The sequence below is a fragment of the Peromyscus eremicus genome, chromosome 4, assembly GCF_949786415.1.
Source record: "Peromyscus eremicus chromosome 4, PerEre_H2_v1, whole genome shotgun sequence".
NCBI lineage: Eukaryota > Metazoa > Chordata > Mammalia > Rodentia > Cricetidae > Peromyscus > Peromyscus eremicus.
The window spans coordinates 66,092,009-66,116,296 of record NC_081419.1 but is presented as its reverse complement, the minus strand read 5'-3'; the positions used below and the strand labels follow the sequence as shown (position 1 = coordinate 66,116,296).

The 24,288-nt window shown below is 38.6% G+C and overlaps 3 protein-coding genes across 3 annotated transcripts; all 3 read left to right on the top strand.

The window, feature by feature from the left end:
• Nucleotides 1-74: 74 nt before the first annotated feature.
• LOC131908373 (olfactory receptor 4B13-like) lies at nt 75-1,001 on the top strand. Its single transcript, XM_059259431.1, has one exon. The coding sequence runs from the start codon at nt 75-77 to the stop codon at nt 999-1,001; it is 927 nt and encodes a 308-aa protein (XP_059115414.1).
• A 6,536-nt stretch (nt 1,002-7,537) lies between these two features.
• On the top strand, nt 7,538-8,455 carry LOC131908372 (olfactory receptor 4B13). Its single transcript, XM_059259430.1, has one exon. It carries the CDS (start codon nt 7,538-7,540, stop codon nt 8,453-8,455), a length of 918 nt encoding a protein of 305 aa, XP_059115413.1.
• Nucleotides 8,456-19,442: 10,987 nt separating this feature from the next.
• On the top strand, nt 19,443-20,369 carry LOC131908371 (olfactory receptor 4B1-like). The gene has a single exon (XM_059259429.1). It carries the CDS (start codon nt 19,443-19,445, stop codon nt 20,367-20,369), a length of 927 nt encoding a protein of 308 aa, XP_059115412.1.
• The last annotated feature ends 3,919 nt before the right edge of the window (nt 20,370-24,288 follow it).

Below are 24,288 nucleotides of genomic sequence, written 5' to 3'. Positions count from 1 at the left end.
TACATATCATGAATTTGTGTCAAAATATTTTTTCAACAGGATTCTCTGACATCCAGTACACCTGAACTGAAGCCATGGTCAGTGTAAATAACATGACTGAACTGATCATCACTGGCCTTTTCCAGGATCCAGAGGTGCAGAAGGTGTGTTTTGTATTGTTCCTTCCTGTGTACCTGGCCACAGTGCTGGGCAATGGCCTCATTGTTGTGACAGTCAGCATCAGTAAGAGTCTGCATTCCCCCATGTACTTCTTCCTCAGATCCTTGTCCCTGGTAGAGATCTGCTACTCCTCTACTGTTGTCCCCAAGTTCCTCACTGACTTACTTGCTAAGATTAAAACCATCTCTCTGAAGGGCTGTCTGGCTCAGATATTCATCTTCCATTTATTGGGGGTTGCTGAGATTCTTCTGCTTGTAGTGATGGCCTATGACCGCTATGTGGCCATCTGCAAACCTCTTCATTACATGAACATCATGAGTCATCAAGTGTGTCACATGCTGGTGGCTGGTTCCTGGCTGGGGGGCCTCATTCACTCCATAATCCAGATCCTCATCACCATTCCGTTGCCCTTCTGTGATCCCAATGTGATTGACCACTACTTCTGTGACCTCCAGCCATTATTTATGCTTGCCTGCACTGACACCTTTATGGAGGGGGTTGTTGTGATGGCCAACAGTGGTTTAATCTCTATAATCTCTCTCCTCATTTTGGTGACTTCCTATGTCATCATCCTAGTCAACTTGAGGAACCATTCAGCAGAGGGGAGACGCAAGGCCCTCTCCACCTGTGCTTCTCACATTACAGTGGTCATCTTGTTTTTTGGGCCTGCTACCTTCCTTTATATGAGACCCTCCTCTACATTTACTGAAGACAAACTTGTGGCTGTGTTCTACACGGTCATCACTCCTATGCTGAACCCCATCATCTACACACTTAGAAATGCAGAGGTGAAAAATGCCATGAAGAAGTTGTGGGGCAAAAAGAACTCAGAGACAGAGTGAAAGGAGCAATAAATGATGGGAAAGGATTTTGAAAATTAGTCTGTTGTTGATGTAGATTTTGCTGTTTTGGTACATATTCAAATATAAAAGTAATAAGAAGAGCATAGTTCTACTGTTGTACCCCTCTTAGTAACTAAATACTCCAAGGACAGGGGTCAGGTAGTCTCACTGACTACCTGCTGAGTTTGATTGGCTGCACAGTTTCCTGGGTTCTGCATAGTTCCTCATGAGTCTGAGAAATTTGAAGACTCAAAGCAAATGCAAATACAAAGAACATTTAGAAACATGCTTGTATCTTTCTTCAAGACATGGTAATATTTTATAATATAGGGTAAAGTTTATTTTAATACTTGCATGCAATGTATAAAATAATTTTACACCCATAGGTTTATTATTGTTTCACAAGTTAGCATTTTCTTTAGTTGAGGAAATTAAACATTCTTTCTAGTAACTATTTTGAAGTATTTACCATGTGTGGTTATCTTTTTGTATTATAAAACATTTGGAATTATTCTTCCTATTCATCTGCATGAAGGTACAAATTCTACTTTTTCCTTTCATTTCACTTGTTTGTTAATAACCTATATTTTATTGAAAAGGAAAGTAACCAGAGGTATTATCAGGGGGTATGTGGTGCTGCAGTTATCAACCTGTCTTTTTCTAATGTGGATAAGCATGTTGTTGGGAACTGCACCTGGGGAATTTTCTATTGTGGCTGTTGGATTCTTGTATTGCAGACCATCTGATCTCAGCCACCAGAAAAGACAGTTTTAATTCTTGTTATATACTGGCATCAAAGACTGTCTTGGGGGCTCTCTCACAATGTTTAACATTTGTAAATCAAAGTAATATCAAAATAACACAGTTCTACCTATGTATTGAGAAATAAATAAAATGTTTTTATAAAAATGAAATGATTTTCAGCTTTATGAGATGTTAGAAATATAGAATGTTAGAAATGCTTACTGTCTTAGCTTGAAGAATGAAGGACAGGGTAATACTCTTTCTAATTCATATCTATGTCCCATTATTGTAAGTGAGCATGCACGGCTATTTCTTCTAATGGCCATTGATTTTTTTTTCAGTGAAGGGAGATAGAAGAGTCTATGCCAATCTACGTTGTTATAGCTCCTGGAATCTCTTCAATGACCCATTGTCTCTCCCCATTGTGAAAAGTTCTGAGTATATCTTACAATTGGTCCCTGTTGGCTTAGGTGTTGTATGGGATTGCACTGATTTGCATCTATTCACCCAGCTTTTCCTAAGTGTGTGACATGCCAGAGTGGACTGTGGTTTCACCAAGTGTCTTTTGGGCTCTGAGATTATATGCAATAGCAATTTGTTTTCAGGACAAGGCATGAACAAATTTGTATGCTGATGAAAACATTGTCTGTGCTAATGCATGATAGTTCAAGACACATGGCTACAGAGCATTCAAAGTATGTATAGTGCCACTAAAACCTGGAATTTTTAAAATTTAACTTTAACTTACTAAAATTAACATAGGCACACACTGTAGGGATTATCAAACTTGATAGCATAAGTATGTTTTCTTCAAACCTGTAGATGTCTTAGTGTTAGGGTGAGACTTCTATCCCAATACCTTGATGGCTGTCTGGCTAACTGCCTCTAACCTCAGGCTTTCACTAACCAGTTCTTTATCTCATCCTCACATATCCTTTCTAATGACTCCCAAATTCCCACACAAATGTCAGAGTGGCTGGAGAGAAGGGGCATTGGCAGCAGCCACAGGCCATGCCCAGCCAGTTCATCTTGATCTCTCACTAGCCATCTAAGAATGTAGTTAAAGCCTGTGTAATTTCCTGCCTCATGATCTTCTGCTTAGCAGAAGTTCTACACATAGCTAGGGATTTTGCTGGATTATTTGTTGAATGAATGAATTGGTGAACGTTATCTGTCAGAGCCTAATTCTTGCTGTGTTCAGTGGTTATTGACCACTGTCAGCACCAAGAGAGGCAGAAGTACAGGGAGAAGTAAATGCATGTTATGCACAAATATTCAAATATGAGAATGAGAAGGTGAAGTGATAATAATGTCAATCAACACTATAGTTTTATATAAAAGTGGTAACAGGAGAACAGAAAGTCATTATGGAAACAGCTGTTCTTAGTTGGATATTCACTTACTCACTAGCTGATCAAAACCTAATGCCCAGAGACTTTCTTTCTGGATAAGTGAGACAGTTGATTAGCTTGAACTGTTTGGGAGCCCCCCATCAGTGGAACTAGGACCTGTCCTTGGTGCATGGGCTGAATTTTTTCGAGCCTGGGGCCTATGCTGAGACACTTTGCTCAGCCTTGGTGTAGGGAGGAGGGGACTGGATCTGCCTTGGCTGAGTCTGCCAGGCTGGGCTGACTCCCCAGGGAAGACCTTGCCTTGGAGGAGGTGGGAGTTGGGGGGTGGATTGGGGAGGAGGGCTGGGGGGTGGGAGGAGGGAGGACAGGAGAATCTCTGGCTGATATATGAAATTAAGTTAATTATAAAATAAAATACTATAAAAATGAAAAGAAATTCTGATATTTATCAGAACCTGTAGGCCATAAGCTATATCTCCTTTACTTTTCTTTATGTACTTCTCCTTGTTGGGTGTAACACAATATTGAAATGACACTAAAATGATTGCAGAAGATTTAGAAACTTTCCCCAAGTCATGGTTTAATTGGCTAAGTTTTCCTACAGGGAGAAGAAATTCCATGGGGAAGTTGGTCTCTTGATTATATGTGTGGATTTGTTTATCATGAATAGTCCAAGTTTCTGAGCACTTAATCACAACCTTGGACATTGTGTGGATAGATAGGATTGCTACATCAAAACAGGATTTTATAACTCCTGAATTTTCTATTCTCGTGGATGTTATTTATATGCTGGATGTTGTAAATCTAAGTATGAATCCTGATACAAGATGGCCAAAGATTTCCTTTCCTTGTGATTTGTCTTAGTCATCAACCTTGTTTTCTAAATACTCCACAGGTGTTTGATCTAGGAGACAGATCCAACCCTTGAACCACAGTAACGTTTCCACCTCATATCCCCAAAGCCTAAGGATATGGAGAGAACATTGATTTCTGTGATAGTACCAGATAAATGATAGAGTGTGACTTTGGGAAATCAATTCACCTCTCTCAGACTCTTCACTTTTCTTGTACATTCAGAAGTTAAAATAAGATTATGCTAAATAATTATTATTAATAATTAAGAATAATTGTTCTCTAAATTGTTTAGGGCAAAGCTCCTAGGGTGATTTTGGTGAGTGTAACCTGGGTTTGGGTCTTCCATGGGCAGCCTGCTCCGTGATGATATTATTAGTCAAGGGACTTCATTTATGGAAGAACACAGGATCTGTAAGGAGGAATCTGATACTCCTTCCCTGTCTAGTTTTTTCCAGAGCACAACCTCTCCTTGAGCCATGGTCTGTTTCATGGGAGCAGAGCATTTTATGGTGAATTAGAGACAATTTATTTGAAATCCAAGGCAGAGCAGGAGCACAGAAGCTCTTCTGACCCGAAGGTAGGTGAAATGACTAGAGGTAAAAGCACGAAGCCTATTGGCCACTATAGGTATCAGGTAACTCTTTTCTTTAGCCCTGTCTACATAGACTTATGTGTTCACCTGCTGATTTGTGATTTTTTAGACTTGTCCTCTTGGCTTCCATGCTTCTTGGTGAGCCATTCATTGTGAGGAAAGAGAATGGTAATATGTCATAAGGACAGAGGCATGAGAACTTTATTCTGTGATAGTGAAATCCACATTGCAATGTAGAGAGGAAGAATATAGAATAGAGAGGGAAGAGAGGATACCCTGGGGTAGGCAACTGCTGTGTAGTGTCTATTGGGGAACGGACTATAAGGGAACAAACTCAGTAAGAGCAATCCCGGAACAACCTTGAACTCCTGAAAGCATCAGTATTTGTTTTGTGGGAACAGGGATGTCTTTGTGTATTTTTAATATTTATTCAGTGCTCAGAGAAGAGAAGATGTATTTGCAATGGCATCATTTGGAAAAATCTCACTGTATAAACAGGACTTGAATGGGCTTGCAAGATGGGTAGGGTTGGAGGGGACAAATGAAGGCATTCTGGCCAAGTGAGGTTCTGTGTTGGGAACGAACGGCGTGAGTGTGTGTGGTGAGGGAGAGGACTGTGATTTGAGCAAGGCTAAGAAAAGCTCAGGCAGATGAGGTCGTAAAAAGTGTCCAGGAACCTAAGATTATGAAAATAATGACTATTAAGTTAGAGTAATTTATAATTGTCCTGATTGCTCTCTTTATGAATGTTGAACTAATAAGAACTAAAACTTTTAAGACAGCAGAAGACATCTTTATTGCTGACAAGATGATAAGGGAAATGGAAGTTTGTGTTTGTTACAAACAACCTTGACAAAACTTAATCCCTTAATTAGGGAAACACACCCATTCACTAACCATTTTCAGTCTGTTTAAAGCTGACTTACGAATATTTTTTTCTTGCATATTAATTTAGAATAAGTGTTTCAACTTTGAGATATCAGTCAGGGACAGGAAGAAAATTGTGTATGGGTCCAGTGTTTCTAGGCTTCATCCCAAGTGGAAGAATAAATAATGGTCTATCTCTTCAAACAATATTTGATCCTATAATCTATTCTTATTGCTTTTGAATTTTTATTTATTTAATTTTTTTAATTAAGAAATTCCCATACAATATATTTTAATTATATTCTTTCCCAACCCCCTACTACTCCTCCCAGATTCTTCCTCTCTCCCTACCCACCCAACTTCATGTTCTTTTTTTTTCAAAAAAAATCAACTAACCAAAAAAAATCAACTAACCAACCAAACAACAGTAATAAACCCACCCCCAAAACTACCATAGACAATCCCCCCAAATACCAAGTCTGTTTTGTGTTGCCTTATTACTTCTGGGCATGGGGCCTGCCCTGGAGTGTGCTTATATACTCAGTGTCACTCCATGGGAGAAAACTGATATTTCTCTTTCCCAGCAGGAATCAATTGCAAATAGCCTTTTGGTTAGTAGTGGGATTTTTCATCCACTTCCCCTTCTCCATGCCGGGATTTTTGTCTGTTTTGAATTTGTGTAGGTCTTGGGCATGCGGTCACAGTTTATGTGAGTTCATATGTACACAGGCCCTGTGTGTCTGGAATCATAACCTTTCCCTTTTCATCAGCTCTCTAGTTTCTGTATGAAATCCTTTCTCTGTTTCTCCCACTCATCTGATCCCACTTAGCTACTGAGAAAATTTTCTGTTTTTGTAATGAATGTCTCTCAGTAGATTTGGTGGTAGATGGTGAGAAATGATTGTAGAATAGTGTGGAAAATGTAGTTAGTTCAGTACTCTCAGACATGTGAACATTTGTTGGAGAAACATATTTCTTGATGCAAGAAGATGTAGAGGACTCTGCCTTGAGTAAAGCGAGGATGGGCCCAACTGAGGAGAGAAAACAGCATGAAAGATAGTGGGAAAGGGCAGAAAGAACAGGAAAAACATTTCTTGCTAAAGTGTAGTTTTATTTCCTGATGAGTTTATGGTTTTGGAAGTTTGATCTCTAGTTGGTGATTGGATCATGATGGCTCATTCAGTTCATGCATCAGTAGGCTTGAAGGTTGAGTGGCATTGCTATAAAGGGAGCGTGCCTTGTCATGCTTGCTATGTGTCATCATCTGATACCTCTGCCATGCCACAACACAGAGAGAAGGTAACATCCCCCACCCCTTGATTCTGAGCTTGCTTTGGACTTCCGAGTTTGTAGAAATCTGAGCTAATAAATGTGTATCCTTTTTTAATATATTTATTTTTATTGTATGTGCATTGGTGTTTTGCCTGCATGTATGTCTGTGTGAGGCTATCAGATCTTGGAGTTACAGGCAGTTGTTAGCTGGCATGACATTGCTAAGAATTGAACTTGGGTCCTCTGGAAGAACAGTTAGTGCTCTTAACCACTGAGCCATCTCTCCAGTCCCTATGTGTATTCTTTATGAATTACCAAGTCTATACTTCAGGTGTAGTACTTCTCTGAGGAACAGACAGATAGAAAGAATTGGACGAGAACAGTATCAAAGGGTAACTCAATAGGAAGAACTATAAAATGCAACGAAGATAATACAAATATATGATCTATGTATCTATCTAGGCATCTATCATCTATCTAACAGTCATATATCTTGAAATCTTAAATTCAGAATTCTTTGTGATGAATTAGAAAGAACCTGAAGGGCTGAAGGTTAGAAAGACTTATTATAAGTTACAATATCTATGTGATTTTGGGTAAATATATATTTTTCTGGATTTCTATTTTCTGTTAATAGCAAAATTAAACTAAAATAAAAGAAATAAAATCATTAAATTACTAATATTTAATGCTGAATGAGAATATACTTGCTAAATGAAAGATTGAGTAGTAAGTGTATAATAAAACAGTCTGTCCTTTCTAGAATGCTTTTAATGAAATTAATTTGTTCCAAAATTTTTGACTTTTTTCCAGCCTTCATACTATCCGATGTTCAATACACTTGAGCTGACTCCATGGCCAATGAAAATAATGTAACTGAATTAATTTTCACTGGCCTTTTCCAGGATCCAGAGGTGCAGAAGGTGTGCTTTGTACTTTTCCTTCCTGTGTATGTGGCCACAGTGCTGGGCAATGGCCTCATTGTTGTGACAGTCAGCATCAGTAAGAGTCTGCGTTCCCCCATGTACTTCTTCCTCAGCTCCTTGTCCCTCGTGGAGATCTGTTACTCTTCTACCATTGTCCCCAAGTTCCTCACTGACTTACTTGCTAAGATTAAAACCATCTCTCTGAAGGGCTGTCTGGCTCAGATATTTTTCTCCCATTTCTTTGGAGTTGTTGAAGTCATTCTGCTTGTAGTGATGGCCTATGACCGCTATGTGGCCATCTGCAAACCTCTTCATTACATGAACATTATGAGTCATCAAGTGTGTCACATGCTGGTGGCTGGTTCCTGGCTGGGGGGCCTCATTCACTCCATAATCCAGATCCTCATCACCATTCCGTTGCCCTTCTGTGATCCCAATGTGATTGACCACTACTTCTGTGACCTCCAGCCATTATTTATGCTTGCCTGCACTGACACCTTTATGGAGGGGGTTATTGTGATGGCCAACAGTGGTTTAATCTCTATAATCTCTCTCCTTATCTTGGTGACCTCCTATGTCATCATCCTAGTCAACTTGAGAAACCATTCAGCAGAGGGGAGACGCAAGGCCCTCTCCACCTGTGCTTCTCATATTACAGTGGTCATCTTGTTCTTTGGGCCTGGTGCTTTTATTTACATGAGACCTTCCTCTACCTACACTGTGGACAAGCTTGTGGCTGTGTTCTACACGGTCATCACCCCCATGCTGAACCCCATTGTCTACACTCTTAGAAATGCAGAGGTGAAAAATGCCATAGGGAAGTTCTGGAGCCAAAAGGAAAACTGAGGGGCCACAGCCAAATTACAAATATGTCTTTCTTTTTGTGCGTATGAAATGGGTTTTGTTTTCAGTAGGTTTTTTTCTTTCCTCTTTTTTTTTGAGAAAAAAATCTACTACAATTTGTAATAAAAATTTGTTTATGGCACAGTTCATTAGGTAACTTGCCCTGTGCTGTGGTTTTTCTTAAATGCTTAGTTCTAAAATTAATCTACCAACAAGACGCCATGTCACTGGATATTAGAGCTCTGCTTTTTTTTTTCAAACTAACTTTTCCTCTCTTGAAATTACATGTTATGTTCATGTTTACTTAAAATGGCTCTTATTTCCACAGTTTGTAATCTATCACAGTGAGTAGAAGGTAGATGCATGATTGTGAGGTGTTTTATTTGATTTCTCTATTTGCCCCTTGGAGATGTCACACAGCACAGAGTTGCTCTGTCCTTCATGTTTTGTTTCCTGGCAACTCCTTTGCAGCGTCACCATTATTCTTTAGGACCACTATGAAGTAAAAAGGGGTTACTGGAACATAAGAGCTCTGATGCTGGGCTGTGGCCCTGATAGAAAATGTGTCTGAGTTTTGAGTGCAATACACAGTTATAACACTGGCTAAGTGGAGATCATGTCCCTAGGAAGATGGAGTAAAACAACCTGAAAATGTTAACATAAAAATCTTATTTCTGAAGTTTCCTATTTAATGTTTTGAGGCTGAGGTTAACCACAGATAACTGAAAAGCATAGAGAGCAGAGTCTACTGTACATAGTTTTTCATTTGTATTATAATATACTTTTTACATGTTAATGGAAATGAATATCTTACCTTTAAGTATAACACTCCTTTTAAAAATTAGAACACAATTTGACAACTCACGAGCCACACCTTTATAAATAAGCATATGAGGAATTCTGGTTTTTCTTTATGCTTAAAGAAGCACTGAGTCAGCGTTTCATGTCACTCTGTGGACATTTGCCAATGTGAGCAGATATTTGGTTCTCACAGAAGTAGGAGTTGGTGGAAAAGTAGGGGGAAGCCTCACAAGCCCCAAGTGCTGCACCAAACAGCATGTTGCAGCTCAAGGACAGCCCACTTGCCTTGTTCACACTCTTGCATGAACTTACCAAACACTAATTGTCCCATCTATTTTCTTCTGCAACTTTTAAGTCTTTGGCAAAAACAAACAACCAACATCCATTAAAAACTGTAAGTCTTAAGACAATGAAAAATTATACAAGCCATTATAGTGCCAGAGTAAAAAAGCCTGCTTTATTTTGAGCTTCCCACCAGCACAGTTAGACAAAAACCCAAAAGAATCTTTGGCGGTGACATAGAACATCTTTGTAAAAATTCACAATTACAAAAAATTATTTTGGTATTATTCATTCCCTCCTTCCTCCTTCTCCTTCTGTATTGCCCCCCCCATCTTCTCAGTCTGAACCCACTCTCTGTTTTATCCATTTCTCTATTCATATCACCCCTATCCTGCTAGTCCTCTTTCAAGCCCTCTGTCCACTTATTTTAATAATGGCGTCAGTAAATACAAGAGCTTCGCGTGCCTGTATCTGTGATTCTCCTCAGCAATGAGCATCCTTGCTTTTGGGTATAATGTTCTAAGGTAGAGGTCCATTTTGAGGAACATGTTTGGATCCATGACATTTAATAACACAATTGTCTTGGAACAAAGTGCAAATTCAAAGTATTTTTTTCTAGGACAAAATCCACTTCATTGGTTTATTCCTTCTGCCTCTCCTACTCCATAATATGTTTATATACTTATGGATATAGCATAGATTTCAATACATGTATCCAATATGTGATTATTAGATCATAGTAACTAGTAAATATACATATACATATATATGTATATATATATGTATATGTATATATATATTAATGATTTTGTTTGTTGGGTACATTCAACTTGTTCTCCAGTACTGATCCTAAAATATTCATTAATCATTCTCACTCAGTTTTCTTACTGTTCTATGGAAGATTCTAAGTTTATCCTGTTGTCCACCCAAGCCCATGAACTGAATAGAGACCATTTTGACAAATATTTTTTAGGTTAATCATTACTTTCCTTTATCCTTCCCTTTCTTGTTTTATCCCTCTGTTCTTTTCCTCTTTTCTCCTTTCTTCTCCATCTCTCAAGATAACAACTTGTGTTTCATTTAGAAAGGGAACGAAGCAATAGAATTATCATGGAATATTTGGCATGAGGATAGTAATCTGCTTTTTTCTTCTAATGTAGACAAATGCGTCATTACATTTTTCTCTTCTTCTGATTGGCATATTGTACCTTAGAGACCATCTGATCCTGATAATAAGAAAAAATCTGAATTAGTTTTACATCTTGTGACATAATGGTGCAAAAGACAGACTTTGGGCCCTATTACAATGTCTAACATTCATAATGGGAAATAACATTAAAAATGGCATATATTCTGCCTACCAACAAGAATGATGAAGTAAAATAATTTTTATGAAAATTAATAATTTTTGGCTGTACTGATGTAAAAACATAGAATATCAAAAATTTGTATATTTTATTAACTCAGAAGAATCAGGCAGGAATAAATTATCAATAATGTTGACCTTATATGTTGACCATGTTGACTTCATGCATGTTTAACTCCAGACTTGTGTACCTTCTTTTAAGTGGACATACCATATTGATTACTTTTAAAGTTTGTTACTATTTATTGGTGAAAAATACAAGAGAAGTGTGTCTCCAATGTTATTTCACCTTTCAGAATTTTCATGTCACCCACAATCCCACAGAATTACCAACAATGTATAGACTGCCATGAAATTGGCCCCTTGCGGCTTTGAGATTACTAAGGCCTGCACTTCATTTGCTGTGCATCTGTTTTATGTATCACAGACCAGGTAAATTAATGCCAGCAGCTTGCCTAGAGAATAGATCAAGCATGCTAGATGTATACTTGGATCATTTGTTTCCCCATTTCTCCTAGAGATACTTGCTCAATATGTAGATGAATATTAGTTATACAATCATTATGCAATTCTTCCTTCTCTTTGGTGTATGCACTAAACCTTAAGCATGGTTGGTGTGATAGTTTTAATTAGCAGGTTGACAAAATCTAGACTCACCTGGGAAGGGAGTCTCAATGAGAGATTGTCTAATTTAGCTTGGCTGTAGTTGGAAGTTTCTCTGGTTCCACCAGCCCCGCGATCCTGTGGCCTGCTTGTAAAATAATCACTCAGAAGTTTATATTAATTACAACACCTTGGCCATTAGCTGAGGCTTATTACTGACTAGCTCTTACACTTAAATTAACCCATAAATCTTACCTATGTTTAGCCATGTGTCTTGGTACCTTTTCTCAGTTCTGCCTTCTCATCTTGCTTTCTCTGTGTCTGGCTGGTGACTCCTGACTCAGCCCTTCCTCTTTCCAGAATTATTCTCATTTGCTCACTCTGCCTATCCTTACTGCCTGGCTCTTGGCCAATTAGCACTTTATTTAGCAACCAATCAAAGCAACACATATTCACAGCATACAGAACGATATCCCACAGCACTTGGCCTATGGGCATTTCATGGGGAATTATCTTGATTAATAGGCAAACTCACTCACTTTGTGTGGCATCATTTCCACGGCCAGGAGATACTGAATTTTGTAGAAGTGAAGTGGCAACTGAAGACCAGCATGCTTGAGTTGAGTGTGGATGTGATGTGACTAGCCACTTCAAGTTCTTGCCACCTTGTCTTCTCTGCAATGATGGACGATAACCTGGATTGTGAGTCAAGCAAGCCCTTTCTCCCTTAAGTTGCTTTTGGCAGGATATTTTATCACAGCAACAGGAAATGACAGTAGGACAGATGAACATTCCTGGAGTAAATTCTGCTTATTCTATGTGGAATGCCTTTACCTTCCTTTAACATACAGCAAAACCTTATAGATCTGTTAAAATCTTGGTTAATTAAAATCATCTTTTTTTATAAAGTCTCTCCCAAACTCCCTCTTCCTGAGGTAGACTTGGGTCTCCTTTTTGTAGCCATTTTAGAAACATGATATAAACATCGCCACTTTCATTGTGATTATTCATATGTGTTTCTCAGACTGTTTGCTGTTATGTGCAGAAGTGTGTGCTGTTCCTTCCTCTTTGTAGTTCCTTCTACCCTGGCCATAATTGATGCCCCATAAGCTCTTGTTGAGTGTGAATCCTTACAATGCAAATTACATAGAATTTTAGAGCACTCATGTGTTGGCACCACATCTCTTCCTCAGGCTCTGACATTCTTTAGTCTAATCCAATTGCCTGTCAGGCACAACCTGAGGTGTATATTCCTTAACTTCTGTGAACAACTGTTTTTGATGATTAAATTTAATTATATCAATACCATGATGAAACTCATAGGATTACTCTGGGCATTAAATCAGATAATATGCATGCTAAGCTTTTAGAAAAGAATATGGCACTCAATAAATATTAACTATATCACCATTATGCTGATTGTTAGTTTTATTTTGTGTGATAACCGCATCTCTGCCTCTGGTCTTTCTCACATGTAGATCTGCTCAGAATTGGTCTATTCCACACCCAGACCAACATCAATTGGTAGTTCATTCATATTGGTTTGAGTGTTTTTGGGGGATGGTGGTAAACATGCTTTGTTATCCAATTCCTTTCAAATGTGTAGCACAGAACTTGGTACATCTTAGGGATACAGTTAGTTATTTATTAAATGATTATTGACTGTACAGGGGCTACATTATAGTCAATAATGCTTTTATGCTTTGTTAAAATGTATTTCAAAACATTAGATCTAGAACTAAGCAGTGTAGAGACACCTCCACTTCTCTTGATACTTTATGTTTTTAGTAGGCTAGGTATTTAGCTGGCTGTGATAGCATCCTTCACTCTTGTGAAGGTTTTGTTTTTGCAGTTAAAGCTATGATGATTAAATGTTTGGTGTGCTAGCCTAAATAAATCATTCATGTTTTCTCAAAAACTTAAAAATATTATTATCTGAGAATTTCATACATATATACAAAATGTATTTTGATCATACCTACTCTCCATTCTCTCCATTTCCCCATCTCTTCCTAGACTTCTTCCTAACACATCCCTCTTTGAACTTCATGTTCTGGTATTTCTGCTTTTTTTTTTTTTTTTTTTAATTTAAAACAGGGTCTCTCTATGTAGTCCTGAAACTTGCTATGTAGACTAGGATGGCCTTGAATGCATAGAGATTTGCCTGCCTCTGCCTCTCAAAATCTGGGATTAAAGGTGTACCACAACCTCTGACACATCTTTCTCTTTTTGAAGAAATTATCTACTCAATCTAATTAATTCGTGCCATATGTACCTGAGTGTGGCGCCATCTGCTAGAGCATGGGCAACCTACCAATGACCACATCCCCAAAGGAGAAGGATTCATCCTCTTCTTGTAGCTATCAACTGCCAATAGCTCCTAAATTAGAAGAAGGACCTCATTAACATCTCCTCCACTGATACTGGAATATTGACTGGCTTCGTTTTCTGGAGGTCTTGTGCTAGAAACCACAACTCCTGTGAGTTCATGAGTACAATATCCATGTCATGTCCAGAAGACAGAACTTCACAGCACTCCCCCCCCCCCCCGCCATCTTCTAGTTCTTGTCTTTCTGCCTCCTCTTCTGTGATGTTCCCTGAGTTTGGGGGAGGGGAGTTGAAAAGATCCCATTTAGAGTTTAGTATTCACAGTCACCTATCCTTAGCACTTTGACCAGTTATGAATCTCTGCATTGCCTGCTGCAGAAAGATTTTATGAGTCACAGAACTTATAGAATGAATCCTCCCTTTTCTCTCTCTCTGTCTGTTTCTGTCTCTGTCTTTCTCTCTCTCCATATATGTACATACACAGACACATATATGGAAATTTATTGAAATGATTTACAGGCTGCCGCCAAACAATGGCTATCTGTGAATAGAAAGTCCAAGAATCTAATAATCCCTCAATCCCATGAGGCTGGGTGTCTCAGCTGGTCTTCTGTATGTTCTGGAATCCTGAAGACATAGTTCCAATGCCAGTGAAGGAATGAATATGCTGACAAGGTGATGACAAGCAGGCAAAGAATGAACGAACCTTTCCTTTTTCCGTTGTCCTTACATAAGCATATATTTATATATATGCTTATCTATATATAGCAGAAGATGTGGCCTAGACTAAAGGTGTGCCTTCCTGCTTCAAGATCTGGATTAAAGGCATGTTGTCTTCCTGCCCCCAAGATCCAGATCACAAGCATGCTCTTCATTTCTGGATTGTAGATCAATCCAGATATAGTCAAGTTGACAACCAAGATTAGCCATCACAGTAGATATAAACATAAGCATTTAGAAGAGAACATGACCTTTTAACAACAACAGCAATAACAACAACAATTGTTATGAATTTGCATGAGTCGGGAACCCCCAGCTTGCCAGGCCAGGGGTGTGGGAAAACAGGCTGGGCAGATGCAGTGGGGGCAGCGGCTCACGGAAAGTCATTCATACCCAGGCGCTGCATCCACATGGAGAGTTTATTATGATAGAGAGATGAAGAGAAAGATAGGAAAGAGGGAGAGAGGGGAGAAAGAGAAGGGAGAGAAAGCAGAGGTGTGCACACCTCATGGAAATGGACAAAGAGAGAGCAGAAGAGAGAGAGGAAGGGGAGGAATTTTTTCCTTAAAATGAGGCTTTTATGTCAGGATGCAGGGCAGCCCCAAGAGGTGGGATTAGAAGGGGCGGGTCAGAATATTAACAACAACAACAACAATTTCTACCTGAGGGTCTATGACTGTCCCAGCTATGGGCTTTTGGCCAGGCATGAATTCCCTCCTGTGGAACAGGCCTCACATCCTCTCAGAGACCAGCTGGTTACTCCATAGCCATCATACCACGATTGCACCAGTGGGCACATTGCTCCTGGCATGTCACTATTGTAGCATGTATGGCCCAGCACTGGGTAAGATCACTGCTGTCTTTTCTTTCCAGCAGCCTGCATAGCACCTTCTGGTACCGTGAAAGATGTTCAGCAAGGAGGAAGTTTTGCAGTTGGCTTGAGATTGATTTATCTATGTCCTTGAGCGAAATTGTGTGATGTATTCAGCATGTCTTATCCTGTGGCTATGTCCACTAGTATTTTTTTGTCATATTTAATTTTTTTCTTTCTACTCATGAAAGGTCTGAGTTGACTGTCTGGAATTATCTTTTCATTTTCTCTCTACCTCAGCTATATTGTAAAAGAGAAATTAAGGATGCTGCATCCATGAGCTTAAATGGCTTTATTTTTTTCACAGTGTATTGTTTAGTACCTATAACAGAACTTGGAACATCATAGAATTCAATATTATATTTGTTAATTGATGGATGAATAAATGGATCAACAAATGACCTCTCTACCAGAAGAAATTCCGGCTACGTTCCTTGACTGGACCGCTGTTGTTGATATAGGGACAGAGCCACACAGAGACTAAGTGCTTTTATGCACAAATAGTATACACCATCCATGAAGGCTACAGCAATGCTAGGCTAGGTGGACTCTTATTAAAATGAGAAGTGTAAGCAAAGAGGAACGAGAAGGGAAAGTGGAGCAGCCCAGCTGTAGGTGGACAGTGAATCCTGTACTGATGACCAGTGCCCAGTGGGCTTCTGCTCTTTCCTTATTCATCTGGGATTAAGTTTCAGCTGGCAAGTTTAGTCAAATGTCTCCTGCAGGCCTTGCTTTTGACACTTCGTGTTCTTTCTCTCTACTGTGTGCAAAACAACATGGAAGGGACAGTAAAATAATTGGAATAGATTGTGAAACTTTCTTCAAGTCATAGTTATTTGGCAAGTTTTAGTGCAGGGAGAAGAAATTCCATGGGGAAGTTGGTCCCTTGGTTACAAGCTGAGGGTTGGTTTACTCTGAACAGTTCAAGTATGTGAGCATTCAGTTGCAGTGCTTGGACTTTGTATGGGTGGGTAGTTTCTTATCAAAACAGGATCCCAGAGACTCTGAGTTTACCATTCTTAGGGATTTTGTTTCTTCAAAATTGCAAATTCAAACGCAGATGTTGTGAATTTCCCCTTTTGTGATTTATATTAGACTCTGCTTACTGTGTCTTGTTTTTTTAAAGCTGCCAGGATCCTTCTTGATATGTTCTAGGAGACAGAGCCAACTCCTTAACTATAGTAACAATGATCACCCCATATCACCAATGATAGCCTAGTATTTTTGGAAAGAGTAATGATTTCGGAGATAGTACCTGGAAAATGATTAGAGTATGGTTTTGGAAAGCCAATTGCCCTCTCTCAGCCCATGTCTCTTCATATACGAAAAGAGGGAGTTAGAATAATCTTTCTTTAAATTCTCGTCAGCACTGCCCCCAGAGTGGCTTAGTTGAGTATGAGCTGAGTGTCTTTAGTGAGAAATCAGCGGGGTGGTAACATTAGCCCACAGATCTTCTTCCTTGCTCTGGGACCGGCATTTTCAGGCAACAATCCACTTATTCTCCCAGCCCAGTTTTCCTAAGTCTGAACACGCCTGGAGTAGTGATGTGTTCCAGCTGGGTACCTAACATTATGCTGACTTGGAGGCACATTGAGTGTATTTGAAATTCATGCTATCCATTTTTTTTTACTTGTTGTTCCAAGGAAGCATAAGAGCACAGCAGCTTTTCTGATATAAAGGTAGGTGGTGTGACTAGAAGCAAGGTGCAGAGTTTCTCATCTGACATAGGATGTTGGGCTAGTTACATTTTTATTAGAGCCATGAGAATTCATTTTTGAGAAGAAGTGGTGGTTGAGTAGACAGTAATGAACTGAGCTCATAACTTTTCTTTTGGTTTAAAATCCATAGCATGAAATGGGATGATGCTGAATTTCTTTGCAATTATGCATTCTATAAAATACTATTTGGGGATTACTAGATTGGGGCCTTTATTGGTAGAGTTCTATTACTTCACCCCAAGAAGATCAATTACTATGTCAAGCTGTCTCATATTTTCCCTAGTCATGGTCTGTCTATATTCTATCGTATGTTCTGTTCTAGTATGAAGCAAAGCAGGAGGTATTTCTTACCATTTAAGTGAGAGAGGGTTTGAATGGTGAGTGGGGGCAGGGAGAGGAAGAAGAAGGACAGGGAGAAAGAGAGAGAGAGAGAGAGAGAGAGAGAGAGAGAGAAAGAGAGAGAGTCATTTCCAGAGACAAAGGTCATTCCCAAAGGAGTTTGAGGATGAAGCCTGGAACACTGTGAATCTACACAATTCTATCTCCAAGTGATGTCTCATATTTGTTCTAGTAATTTATCTTAATTTCTGTAATAGATCAAGATTAAATTGTGTTTAAATTTATCTTAACTTCTGTAATAGATCAAGATTAAATTGTGTTTAAGCTCAGAGAAGAATTATGTATTTATTTAGGTAAATGCACCTAAAATTTCTAACAGAGGTCATATTTAATTTGAACTCATCTGTTATGTCTTTGTTTACAGATTCTGTTAATGAATGACCCATTCATTTCTTCTTTTTGGTCAAATGACAGATATTTGCTCAGAAATATGAGACTATGCTTCCTATTTGGGTAGATAAATAATACTGCCATAGCTTTGATATATACTTAGATTATTACATTTTTCCTGTTGTAAAGTGGTATCACTTCATACATTCTATGTTTTTTAGGAAACTTAATATTTCTGCCACCCATGGAAGCTGAAGTAATTTAGAAAGGAGACACTTGAGTGAGCAGAAAGCATTGCCTTGTTATTGATGAAGATGATAGGGAGATGGTGGCTTATATCTGTCCATGTAGCTTTTGTATAGTTTGCTCAAGAGTTTGGCAAACATATACACACAGGCATGGCAGCACTGGATTTACTCAACCACAGAGACAGAACCTCTGAGGAAAAAGTATGTTATTTGAAATATTCATTTAGAGGGGAGGAGGGTAAGGTCCTGCCTGTGTATGCCTAATCTCTTCTTCCAAATTCACTCGGCTCTCTGGCAGGGTGTGGCTGGAGTGTATTTTTACTGTATAAGGAAATAAAAATCTCTTCTGATAGTCTCTACCAAGTTGTGTGCTTGCAAATGGGTCTTCTTAATAAGGATAAATCTGATTTATTGTGTTTGATAATTTACAATATATAAATACTGTGACCTTGACTGACATAAGGATACCAAGATGGCACTCTTGAATGTAGAGTTTGGGAAGATTTATTAAAGGCAGTTGCAAATGGCTGCAATACACTGCCCCCAATACTTATGTGTAGCATTAGACTTTCTTTGCTACTCATTGATGGAAGTACCTGTCCATAAATTTGATGGTAGATTGTTCTCTAGGGTGGTGGTACTGGTCTTCATGTTTACAACTGAATATGAGGCCAACCATAACTTTCACACTAGCACTTGTTATCTCTCTTCTGCTCATCACCTTTCCAAGTAAAAAGCCTTGATTGATTTTTAAAAATGCATGTTTCCTTTTATATTTTATGGGAATTTACTTGATTACTGGTGAGACATATTTTCACATGCATTAATATATTGATACAACAGAAAATGGATACTTTTTGAGACACAGAAGAAAGAAACAAAGAAGAGAGGGGAAGAAGTAGGCCAAGGGAATTGCCCGAGAAGAAGAGATATTAAAATAGAATACATATTAAAATATAAGAAGTAAAAATATAGGTCTTAGCTTGAATGGCTGTCCAAATTCAGAATATGTTGTCATAAACATCAACATATCAAAAGCTAGAAAGAATGGTTCTGGACCCAGAATTGACCTCTGTGTGGTTATGGGTGAGTAATTATGTCTCTGGATTTCTGTTTTCCAGTGATAAAAGTAAGAAAATTATAATATCATAAAATGTTAGAGTGCCATGTTGAATTCTGAATTAATACTTATTGGCTAAAGGCATGATTAGTAAGTGGTTTGCTTTCTCTGACATCTGGAAATGGTATAAACTGGTGCTACATTTTTTTTTTTTAAATTTCAGGACATTCCCTGCTTTATGTCCATTACTCTTGAACTGAAGCCATGGCCAGGGCAAATAACGTGACTGAACTGATTATCACTGGCCTTTTCCGGGATCCAGAGGTGCAGAAGGTGTGCTTTGCACTGTTCCTTCCTGTGTACCTGGCCACAGTGCTGGGCAATGGCCTCATTGTTGCAATGGTCACTCTCAGTAAGAGTCTGCGTTCCCCCATGTACATCTTCCTCAGCAACTTGTCCCTGGTGGAGATCTGCTACTCCTCTACTGTTGTCCCTAAGTTCATCAGTGATTTACTTGCTAAAGTTAAAACCATCTCCCTGAAGGGCTGTCTGGCTCAGATATTCTTCTTCCATTTCTTGGGTGTTGCTGAGATCTTTTTGCTTGTAGTGATGGCTTATGACCGCTATGTGGCCATCTGCAAACCTCTTCATTACATGAACATCATGAGTCACCAAGTGTGTCACATGCTGGTGGGTGTTTCTTGGCTGGGGGGCTTTTTACATTCTCTAATTCAGGTTCTTATCACTATTCAGTTACCCTTTTGTGGTCCCAATGTGATTGACCACTACTTCTGTGACCTCCAGCCACTATTCAAGCTGGCCTGCACTGACACGTTTGTGGAGAGTGTCACTGTAATGGCCAATAGTGGCTTAATTGCTCTGTGTTCCTTCCTTGTCCTGGTGACCTCCTATGTCATCATTCTGGTCAACTTGAGGAACCATTCAGCAGAGGGGAGATGCAAGGCCCTCTCCACCTGTGCCTCTCACATCACTGTGGTCATCTTGTTCTTTGGACCGGCCATCTTCCTCTACATGCGACCTTCCTCCACTTTCACTGAAGACAAACTTGTAGCTGTGTTCTATACGGTCATCACCCCCATGCTGAACCCCATCATCTACACACTCAGAAATTCAGAGGTGAAAAATGCCATGAGAAAGCTGTGGGTCAAAAAGAACCTAGGGATGGAGTGAAGGAGAGCTAAGTGATGGGAATGATTTTAAAAAGTGTAACTTACCGTTAAAGTGGATTTCTTTTCTGTGAGATATTAAAAAAAAATGGTGGCCACAGATATAAGGATATCACATTGCTGCTTCTGTGACTCTTATTAATAGGTCAAAACTCCATGGTAACCTAGTGTTATATACAAGCACAGTGCTGAGCTGCCTTTCTGTAAACTTATGGAACTTGATTATCTTCCTAATACCTGCTTTTATCATGGCTTGACTAATTTGAATATTCAAGTCAATGTAAAGCCCATTAAAAATTTGTAGTTTTAGGTCAGCCTTGAAAGCATACCTACAAGTAACATTTTACAGACTGAATAGGTTATATTTAGGAATATATACATATATAAACATATATGCATGCAAAAAAATTAGTGAAAAAAAGAGGCCATGAAGTTGAAGGAGAGAGGAGACAGGTATATGGGAGAGTTTGATGGGAGGAAAGGGAAAGGAGAAGTGTAATTAAAATAAGAAAAAATGTATTTTTTTCTCAAAAATAGAAAACATATTTTTAAGTGATACTTAGTAATATAATATATGGGGTATAGTATAGTAATCTCAATACATGTATGATCAGAGAAATTGTGATGTGTATCACTTTAATCACTTAGCATTTCTCATGTTGGAAAAAATTTTCATCCTCTCTGCTACCTAGTTTGAAGCATTTAATTAATTATTAACACTAGTAATTATCATGAAGTAATGTGAAATATTAGGAGATATTCCTTAACCAAGCTGCACCCAGTGTAAGGAGAATGTTTTCATAACTACCTCTTGGGTAAAGTTGATTCTTCTTTTTCCTTTTTCCTTATTTATTTAAAATACCTCAGGATAATAACTTAAAAAGGAAGTTCATTACATTTAACTTCGAAAGGAAACCAGCCAGAGGAATTAATCAGAGGATAAGGCTATCAATCTCGTTGTCTCTTTTTATTTGAAAAAATGTATCATTTAAAATTATATCTAAGGGTTTTTCTATTATTCTGATTGCTTCTTAGAATCTTGTATCATTTATTGATTATGATCACTAGATAATTCCTGTGAATAATTTCAGTACTTGTGACATTTTGGCATTTAAGAAATTACTTTAGGCCCTCTTTCACTGTCCACAATTTATAAATGAAGATGAATTTAAAATGACAGGACATTCCAGTTTGACCAGCACCATTTGCTGAATATGCTGTCTTTTCTCTAGTGTGCATTTCAACAAAGATGGTATTAAAATGACATAGACATTTCAATTTGACCAGCACTATTTGTTGAAGATGATGTCTTTTTTCCAGTGTGCATTTCTGGTTTCTTTATAAAAAGTTAGGTATTTATAGGTGTGTGGATTTATGTCTGCACGTAGAAGAATTCAAATAGATCCATACTTAGTACCCTTCACAAAACTCAACTCCAAGTAGATCAAAGACCTCAATATAAAGCCAGATATACTGAACTTGACAGAAGAGAGAATGGAAAATAGCCTTGAACCTATTGGCATAGAAGATGATTTTCTGAACAGAATACTGTTAGCAAAGACACTAAGATCAGTAATTCATAAATGGGTCATCATGTTACTGAGAAGCTTCTGTAAGGCAAAGGACACTGTCATGAGGACAAAGAGGCAGCTTACAGAATGGGAAAAGATTGAGGGCTGATGTCCAAAATATTCTAAAGAACTCAAGAAGCTAAGATATCTAAAACCCAAATAATTCAATAAAAAATGAGGTACAGACCTAAACAACGACTTCACAATAGAGGAAACTCAAATGGCTGAGAAACACTTAAGAAATGTTCAACATTCTTAGCCATCAGGGAAATGCAAATCAAAACTACTTTGAGATTCCATCTTACACCTGTCAGAATGGCTAGGATCAATAACACAAGTGGCAGCTTATGCTGACAAGGATGTGGAATAAGGGGAACACTCATCTATTTCTGATAGGAGTGCAAACTCATTCAGCCACCATGGAAATCAGTATGGCAGTTCCTCAGAAAGATGGGACTCGATTTACCTCAAGATCCAGGTGTACCAACTGTTCTTGTACATACACCCAAGGGACACTCCACTGTACACTTGCTCAAACATGTTCATTGTTATTCTGCTCATAATAGCCAGAAACTGGAGAGAACCTAGATGTCTCTCAATAGAGGTCTGGAGAAAGAAAATGTGGTATATTTACAATTGAATATCACTCGGCTGCTAAAAAAAAATAACATCACGAAATTTGTCGGCAAATGGATGGAACTAGAAAAAAAAATCCTTTCTTAAGTAGAGAGATGGAGTGTCTGTGCTGTCACTAAACATGGATTTTCCTCCCTTTCTTTCTTGTCTGTGTTGGTTGAAGCTATAGGTGAATAATGTCTTTAATGGCAGCATGGAATCTTCCTTTTCTTGGTGACTCCACTATATCTTGTTCATGGTGAATGTTCACAAGTGACATCTTCTTGGGGAATAGATGGGGTGACTTTACTTTCTTTTCCTATATACCAGACCGGTAGAGTCGTAGAGTCCCACTTCAAAATCACCTGTGTTGTGAAGTGTTTGCTGATAGCTTTCCTTCTTGAGAATTGTTTCCAAAATTTTCGTGATTTCATTGCTCTACCAGCTTTATTATAATGGTAATAAATGTGTTTCTCTCTCAAAGTATAAGCTCTCAAGTAGAGGACTATTCATTATCTCTCCCTTATAGCTGTGAATATCATATTTGATGCTTTATAAATACTTGGTGTATGAATAACTCTTGAGGCTTGCTACATCAGCTCTCACAGATTCTTCTTGAACATTTTCACAGTGAACAGCACATCATTTCCTTATTAAATTTTAAGAGAGCTCTGGCTCTGAATTCCTTAAAATGTTTTAATTGCCTGCCAGCTACAGCCAGAGAGTTAAGGTGCCCAACTCCTGTGAATAATGGTTTTTGCCTAAATTTAGCAAGATAAACACTAGGAAGACATCTGTATGATTATGGTGACTATTTAATCCAATAATATACATGTATAAGTTTTTTTGTGTGTGTTGTATGAATATGTGTGTGTGTGGGTATGTATATATGTATTCACTAGCATCTGAAGGCCAGAGGTCAACCTGAGATATTGTTCCTCAGGTGTTGATCACTTTGGCTTTTTGAAAACAGAGTGCCTTATTTGTTTGGTACATGCTGATTAGGTTGAGCTGCATGGCCAGTGAGCCTTAGAAACCTCCCTGTCCTGTCCCTTCCTACCCAGAGCTTTTAAGCATTCCACCATGTACTTGTGGTCTGGTTGTTGAACTCAGCTCCTCATACTTGCAACTAAGTATTTTAATAAGTGATCTCCTCAGCCCACGTATAACATCTTTTGGAGCCATGGGGCCTGGTTTTGGATCAGCATATGAGCCCTTGTTCAACAGATGTCTGAGAGGCAAGACCCATGGAAGCAGTCTCATGCAGCAAAACCACGGCCTGCAAGCTCCCTTTTCTCTCATAGTATTGATGATTCTCTTGGTGGCTTTTAGTTTCATTCTGTCAGTCATGAATAGGACAGATGTGATCATTCCCAGAAACCCCATTTCCTTTTCTCCAATATTTTCCTCTAAAATTCTTTGGGGGCTGATGCTTCTCAGATTTCTTATCTGGAAATACCAGCTCTCACCTCAGACCCTGGGAACTTTTCTGACTCAGTGTGGGCAGGATCAGCGGCAGTAAAAGTTACTGGGCACATACAAGGAAGCAACAAAGGGGACATTAACTACATCTCCTAATTTTGAAAAAAACATTAAGATGGAAAGAGAACTTTGTCAAAGTTTGCCCTTTATAGAGAAGCTTGGGCATGCGGGACCCTTTTGTAGGACAAGGAAACAGAGAAATACAAGCCAACTGTATGCAAGCAGCCAATGGCAAATCACCCCTATTTCTGCAAA